This window comes from Antennarius striatus, chromosome 24 (assembly GCF_040054535.1).
Source record: "Antennarius striatus isolate MH-2024 chromosome 24, ASM4005453v1, whole genome shotgun sequence".
NCBI classification, from domain to species: Eukaryota; Metazoa; Chordata; class Actinopteri; order Lophiiformes; family Antennariidae; genus Antennarius; species Antennarius striatus.
In genome coordinates this window covers 8,456,836-8,465,205 of record NC_090799.1, presented here as the reverse complement: position 1 = coordinate 8,465,205, position 8,370 = coordinate 8,456,836, and the positions used below count along the sequence as shown (strand labels likewise).

General features: G+C 40.4%; 1 protein-coding gene across 1 annotated transcript; it reads left to right on the top strand.

Moving 5' to 3' along the window:
• Positions 1–5,378: 5,378 nt before the first annotated feature.
• zgc:113142 (uncharacterized protein LOC503524 homolog) lies at positions 5,379–7,889 on the top strand. The gene is made up of 4 exons (XM_068309643.1): positions 5,379–5,758; positions 6,030–6,182; positions 6,266–6,399; positions 6,497–7,889. The coding sequence occupies exons 1-4, from the start codon at positions 5,404–5,406 to the stop codon at positions 6,860–6,862; spliced, it is 1,008 nt and encodes a 335-aa protein (XP_068165744.1). The 5' UTR covers positions 5,379–5,403; the 3' UTR covers positions 6,863–7,889.
• Positions 7,890–8,370: the final 481 nt, after the last annotated feature.

Sequence of the window (8,370 nt, the reverse complement as noted above, 5' to 3'; positions counted from 1 at the left end):
GTTAGACTGCTAAAATCTAGAAAATACTGCTTCAATTAACCATAATAACTTAATCCACATTAAATGTGTGCCCAGACAAAGTCCAGACAGGAGAACTAAATGTGGTCTTTTAAATATTAGATCATTATCATCTAAGGCTCTTTTAGTTAATGATCTAATAACTGATCACAGTATTGATATTTTTGGACTAACAGAAACCTGGCTACATAAGGATGAATATATTAGTCTTAACGAAGCTTCTCCTCCCAACCACATCAACTGTTACATAGCGCGTGATAGTGGACGAGGAGGTGGCGTGGAGCCATTTACAACTCTAACTTAGCAATTAACACATGACCTAAGTCTAGCTACAGTACTTTTGAGAGCCTTAGCATGAATGTGCTACAGTCCTCAAATAAACTAACTGATTCTATTGAATTTGTAATTGAGTATCGTCCTCCTGGACCGTATTCGTCTTTTTTGATAGAATTTTCTGAATTTCTATCTAATTTGGCTGCTACCAAAGATAATGTTATAGTAATAGGAGATTTCAGTGTTCATTTCGACAGTGTGAATGATAGTTTCTGCACTGGGTACTAGTCCATGCTAGATTCTATAGGCTTCTCACAGTTGGTGGATGGTCCTACCCATAAACACCATCACACACTCAATCTTATCCTTACCCACGGTGTAGATATAGGGCATTAGGGTATTTTCCCACAAAATGACTTCTTATCAGATCACTCCCTAGTTACTTTTGACTTTGCCCTAATTAACAATAATACACAGAATAAAACCATCTTGACTAGATCAATCACTGATCAGTAATAATTAGATTTAAAGAAAAAATCCCCTCAACCGTATGCTCCCCTGACCCCTATTCCAGTACTAGCCAGAATATTGAATTTCTCACAGACAGTATGGCTAACATCCTAAAAACAACTCTAGATGACATAGCCCCGTTAAAAAGAAAAATTAGTAAACAGGAAAGGTCAGCCCCGTGGTTTAATTCGTCAGTCCGCTACCTTAAACAGCGCCCCCCCCAGGCTGGAGGGAATCTGGTGATCGACAAAAACTGACTATTCAACCTGGAAAGACAGCTTCATGTTGTATAAGAAGGCTCTCGGTAGAAGTAGAAATACTTACTACTCTACTTTAATAGAGTAAAATAAAAACCACCCTCGGTTTCTTTTCAGCACTGTAGCCAGGCTGACTAAGAAACACAACAGCACTGAGCCTACCATCCCTTTAAATCTGGAATGTGATGACTTTCTTAGGTTTTTCCAAAGCAAAATTACAAATCTTAGAGATGAGATCCATTATGTATTGCCAAACACAAATAAGATAGCAGAGGAATTGACTAATTCTGGCAATACCCTGGAGTGTTTTCAGCAAATGGAACTCTCCGATTTAAATTTCCTAATTTGCTCTGCTAAACCAACTAGACAAAATTCCAAGTACGCTCCTCAAAGAGGTTTTACTATTAATAAATATATAAACTTGTACTATCCATAATTAATCAATCCTTAAAAATAGGTTATGTACCGCAATCTTTCAAAGTAGCTGTGATCAAGCCCCTCCTTAAAAAACCAAACTTAGATGCTGGCATCCTCTCAAATTTACGGCCGATCTCTAACCCGCCATTCTTATCTAAGATCCTAGAGAACGTAGTGGCCAAACAGCTAAATGACTACCTGTTAGAGAACAATCTGTTAGAGGATTTTCAGTCAGGTTTTAGAACAAACTACAGTACGGAGACTGCACTGCTAAAAGTCACAAATGACCTTTTAACAGTGTCAGATAACGGTCTTCTGTCTGTTCTAGTATTAGTAGACCTGAGTGCAGCATTCGATGATGTTGAACACAATATTCTTTTAACAGGATTGGAAGAGGAAGTTGAGATTAAAAACTCAGCACTAGACTGGTTTAGGTCATATCTATCTGACCAATTTCAGTTTGTCTATATCAATAATAAATCTTCAGATCGAGGGACTCTCACCTGTGGAGTACCTCAAGGATCCATTCTGGGGCCAATTCTGTTTAATCTGTATATGTTACCATTGGAAAATATTATAAGGAAACATAACATTAATTTTCATTGTTATGCTGACCATACTCAATTATATTTATCAATTAAAATAAATGAATCTGATCAGCTAATTAAATTGGAAACCTGCCTCAGGGGTTTTAGATCCTGGATGCTTCACAATTTCTTAATGTTGAACAGTAACAAAACTGAAGTTATTATTATACGGCCGAAGCATCTTAGAGATGATTTCTCTAACATGGCAATTCACTCCACCAACAAAGTCAGGAACTTGGGAGTGATTTTTGATCAAGATCTGTCCTTTGATTCTCATATCAAGCCTTCTTTCACCTGCGAAATATTGCTAAAGTTAGAAATTTCTTATCCTTTAAAGACGCAGAGAAAATTATTCATGCCTTTGTTACTTCTATATTAGATTACTGCAGTTCCTTATTATGGGCTGTTCAAGCTCCTCTATTAGGACTCTACAGTTAGTTCAGAATGCAGCTGCCTGCCTACTGACTGGAACTGGGAGGAGAGAACACATCTCTCCTGTCCTAGTGTCACTTCATTGGCTCCCGATTAATTGTAGAACACAATTCAAAGTCCTCATGATCACATATAAAGCTCTCCACTGTAAGGCTCCATCTTACATTGAAGATCTTATTGAAGTGTATCACCCACCCAGGGCCCTTCGATTCAAGGATGCAGGATTTCTGGTGACCTGTCGGGTTTTTAAGAGTAGAACAGGAGGCAGAAGCTTCAGCTATCTGCCCCTCTACTCTGGAACAATCTCCCAGCCTTGGTCTGGGGGGCAGACTCCCTTAGCTTATTTAAGAGTAGACTAAAAACCCTCCTCTTTGATAGAGCCTACAATTGAAATAACACACACTCCACTAGATATGCTGCTATAGGCCTAGGCTGCTGAGGGTATTTTTCTACGTCTCTCCCGTTAAAGGGAGATACTCTGGAGCTTCTGTCACTTCGTTCTTTATCTTTCTATGCTCCTAGAATTTATTATTACTGTCAAACCATACACCTTCTCTGCACGATACTGCTGCTGTCTTTGTGCATCTGTTCCACAGGTGGAGAACGCGGCTGGAAGACAGGATATCCAAAGGCCTGGAAATCTCGTCCCCAATTCAGCAATAGCTCACTATGGACATTAAACTGGCCTATCTGCCACTCTCTCTCTCTCTCTCTCTCTCTCTCTCTCTCTCTCTCTCTCTCTCTCTCTCTCTCTCTCTCTCTCTCTCTCTCTCTCTCTCTCTCTCTCTCTCTCTCTCTCTCTCTCTCTCTCTCTCTCTCTCTCTCTCTCTCTCTCTCTCTCTCTCCCTCCCTCTGTCTCTTTTACTTGACCTACCTCTCTCCCGAATGTATTTCTGTTTTCCAACCAACAGGTCAAGGCGGATGACCGCCCTCCAGAGCCTGGGTCCTGCCAAGAGTTTCTTCCTCAATGAGGGAGTTTTTCCCCGCCGCCGTCGCTTATGCTTGCTCTGGAGGGCATTGTTGGCTTTCTATCTGTAAAGCCCTTTGAAATGTCTTCAGATGTGATTAAGCGCTATATAAATAAAAGTTGATTCATGGATTGATAATAATGTCAGAAACATGGATTAATGAACAAAAAAAAAAGGATTTCTAATAACATGGGATAACATTAAATTCGAGAGCATGTTATAATAATAATAGTAATAATAATAATAATAATGATAATAATAATAATAATAATAGTAATAATAATAATAATAATGATAATAATAATAATAATAATAATAATAATAATAATAATAATAATAATAATAATAATAATAATATAATAATCTGTACTTTATTTATCCCTCTTGGGGAAATTCTTTTTACACTTCACACTCCCACATGTACATACAGCATATGTGTTAATTACACACGTGGTTACAGGTTACAGGCCCCTGAAGCATACACTAGGGGCCTGTAGGCATGCAATTAGTAGACAGAGGGGACCTTCATGTGTAGTGTTACAAGGGAGGCGGAGTGACGGGTCTCGCACGGGGGTTGCGCCCTAATGAGCATCTTGTAGGGGGGACGGCGCCTTGCTCAAGGGCGCCTAGCTCAAGGGCGCCTAGCTCAAGGACGCCTAGCTCAAGGGCGCCTAGCTCAAGGGCGCCTCGGCAGTGGCTGGGACACCTCCCACTGTCAGCTCACACTGCGATGGATGTTCTGGCGGGATTCAAATCCCCGATGGCTGGGCGATCCTGTCTTCAAGACGATTGCTCTACCACTGAGCCGCTGCCACCCCGTTGATATCTTTGACAATATAATACCATGTAAAACTGTTAAAGTTTCTGCAATAAACTGGTTAATTCTTGTATAAACACTGTCTGCTGAAAGAGGTAAATATGATCGCTATATTCTTGTGGAGAACACTGGCAAGGTCAACTTCTTGTTTTAACTATCCATGATGTTAACAAACCTTGTTGGTACTAGGAAGAATGTAAACATGGTTATGCTCTAGGGTAAAAGGCTAATATCTGGAAGTGGATGAGAGTATTAACGTTTGTCAAAATTCAATGTATGAACTGGTTAAAAACTTTTAATGTCTGAGTTTGATGACTGCATATTGTAATGAGAGAGATGTTTGTTGATTCTGGGGGACGGGGAGTTTCACAAGCCTAATGGCTTCTACCCTTTAGCCCCTTTTTTTCAGATGTTGTTGTTGATGTTGTAAATGTGATAAAGGTGTGAAGTCTGTTATATTAACATGTCTGAAAACAATTAACTAACTAACTAAATAAATAAATAAATAATCATGTGTACACAGAAGTTGTGTGCTGAAATGGTGTCTTTTACTATTTAGACATACTACTACTATTTAAAAATTTTGTATTTCCATGGCAACAACTCAGTTCTGGACTGAGGGTAGAGGTTTGTTTCCTGACCCTATTCACACATTTCCACATGTATACAGTTGGACACCATAACTGTTGTTGTATTCAATAATGATAATGCCAATATTGTGAATTTTGGCTCTCTGACACTGATACAATGGAAACCAGCTGAGATTTTTTTCTGCTGTAATAGCTTGAATTTTCTGAGGTTCAGGAGGAACTCTTGTGTAATCTAAATCCTTGTCTAATTACAGAAAAGACTCAAAGTTCTCCAGAGGAAAACATTAACTACAGTTGCTTTGGTTATTATCAGTAAGTTCAAACAATTTCTTGTAACCTCCATGGAAAATCCAAAAGTCTGGTTGTTGTTTTTCTTCCTGCAACAGAAGCATCTTTAAGGTCACATGAAGAGCCGAACAAATTGCAAGTCGTCATCACTTAATTCTTAAAAATAACGGTCCTCACAGTGGCGCTATGTTCTGGAGGGGGTTATATTGTGCACACTTCTCAGACTGTCCACAGCATCCATCCAGCATGAACACCACTTTACTCATCGGCCAGATCAGTGGCATTGTTTCTGTCTTGGGCTTGTTGCTCTACTTCTTTGCAAAGCTGGTTTCCCGCCACCGTTGCAGAGATATGCAGAATGGATTTGGCTACGCCGTGCTGATAACGGGCTGCGACAGCGGTTTCGGGCATCAACTGGCTCACTGTTTGGACAGCAAAGGTTTTGTGGTCTTTGCCGGGTGTTTGTTCCCACAAGGTCCCGGAGCCCAGAATCTGGCCGAACAGACCTCCAGCAATCTGAGGATCCTCAAGCTGGATGTCACCAATGATAAAGAGGTGGAGCAGGCGAGGAAGACCGTCCAGGACAACCTGCCGGAGAAAGGTATTGGATGTATTGGTTTTTAGTGAAGAAAAAAGTCTTTGTTATTAAATTTATAAAACAGAAAGTCATGATTTAGTTAGTGCATCTGAATATATCAGAGTTTTTTCTTTTATAAAGTCAGAATTATGTGAAGAAAAATTAGTATTTGTCTCGGAAAGTTTTTTAAAATGACAAAAAATAAGCTTACTCCTTGCAAAGCCAAAATTATCAGCGTCATGAAAATTCACGTCTCGTTTCTAATCTTTGTGCTTTGTTTTTTCGGCTCTGTCAGGCCTGTGGGCGGTTGTGAACAACGCTGGCATCACAGACTGGGCAGAAATTGAATGGAGCACCATTGAAGATTTCCGCAACATGGTGGACATCAACCTGTTTGGCTCCATCAGGACCTCCATTGCTTTCCTACCTTTGGTTCGTGCCACCAAAGGTCAGCCAAATAGTTATGTACATTTCACATTCTTACCCAAGTGGAGGTGACAAATGATATTTGATGTTTCCTGATGGCTGCAGGTCGGATGGTTTACACCTCCAGCATCTTTTCCTTCTTTAACTGCCTGAACATGGGGGCCTACAGCGTGTCAAAGCGGGGGCTGGAGGCGTTTGCGGATTGCCTGAGGGTTGAAATGGCCAGTTTTGGTGTGAAGGTGAGAGAAGTGACATCATGAAGGCTCTGCTTGTGGATTTTTCTTCTTGATTTTGAGTGCTAATAAATATGATTTACATCCCAACACCCGCTTTTAGGTCAGCATCATCCAGCCAGGTAACTTCGGACGAGCCACCAACATCGTGAAGATGAAGACAGGAGCTGACATCTGGAAAAAGCTGAACGACAACCAGCAGCAGGTGTTCAACCGGCAGTACATCGAGCTGGCCAGCGAGTATTTCATATCCACCATAAAGAAGGGATTCAAGAACGCCGACCTGGTCATCAACGCCATGCTGCACGCAATCATGTCCGCCAAGCCCAGACGCAGATACCTGCTGGTGTCAGCCATGGATCGGTTCTTCTTCCAGCTCTACCCTTATTTCCCCACCACCCTCACCGACGGCATGTTTTCTGCCAGCTCCATATATGCTAAAAGAAAAGAAATGCTTTATGCAAAATAGGAAAAGACAGAAGAAGCTCTTCTGACTGTACATCTTTTAATATTTTTTTTCTGAACTTGTCAGTCAAGTTTAATGGAGTAATATGAGCATAAAAATCCTATACTGTAATGAGTTTTGTTCATTCTATGCTATTTCAGAATAAAAAAAATCTCATTATGAATAAAGTTTCTCATTTTGTACCCAGTGAGCTCCCAGTGTTCCACATCAAAGGTCATCATAAATACTGTCAGTAATCATGTATAATTTAAATGTAAAGCTTTTATTGTTGTCACTGTGAAACTTTAGTGTTTGCTTTTGAATCATAAAACCTCAAGTTCCAGAAAAGTAGAGTGAAATTGCATCTCCAGTTTCTCATTTGTTGCTCGGGTCAATAAAACTAAACCTAACATGCCTTGTGATGTCTAGCATGTAATAATATTAGCTCTAGCTGTTCAAAGCTACCAGTATGGGACAATGTGGTTCGACACACGTCGTAACAGACAGGCAGAGAATATTACAGATCAATTTTTTTTTCCCCCCTGGGTTGTGTCCATCCGTGTTAAAATTCAATCCAATGCCACAACACAGTGAAAGAGGAACTGTACTCGAATTGTTATTGAGATCACAAGTCTGTTGAAAACCTATTCATGTGAGCAGATAACTGGTCAGAAACATACCTGTCTCTGTTTGACCTATTTATTTAAGCTCACAGCCAAATCAAACATGCCAATCAAACCTATGACTTCCATACCGGATCGGTTGAGGCCCGGGTTAACAACGACTGCCATCAGTTCTGTTGACCTACAGGGTACCGGTGGAAATTGGACTACTGTTGGTCGAAGAAGGAGAGGTGAATGTTGGAACTATGACAGGATAAGGTAGAGAGTTGGTTGACATGATGCAGAGGAGGAAAGTAGACACACTTTGTGTCCAGGAGACCGGATGGAAAGGTAGCAAGACCAGAAGTTTAGGAGCAGGGTTCAAGTTGTTCTATCATGGTATAGATGGGAAGAGAAATGGAGTAGGAGTTATCTTGAAGGAGGAGTTTGTTAGGAATGTCCTGGAGGTTAAAAAAAAAAAGTGTCAGATAGAGTTGAGTAGAGTATAACTTTATTTATCCCTTAAGTAGGTTCCATCAGGAAAATTAATTTCTCCTTCGCACACAGCAGAGTCAGTACACAAAACACAGAAAAAGCACACAGGAAGCACCAGCACATAGAAAGTAGAACAAGACCAAATAGAATGATTAATAAATAACCCATCAAGAATTAAAAAGGCATAGAAATAAAAAAAAAATAAACAGGCCAGTTAAGTATGGGTATAGTGATATGTCTATATTGTTTGTATCGTTTTTGCTGTACTGTTTGTGGCATCCCTCAGCTCTCGTGTGGACTTTCTTCTTCTTCACCTCCCCCAGAGAGGAGTTGAGCAGTTTAATGGCTCGGGGGATGAAGGAGTTCTTAAGTCTGTTTGTCCTGCATGTTGGGAGGCGCAGCCTCTGGCTGGTGAAGCTAAGTCCGACCTACTAG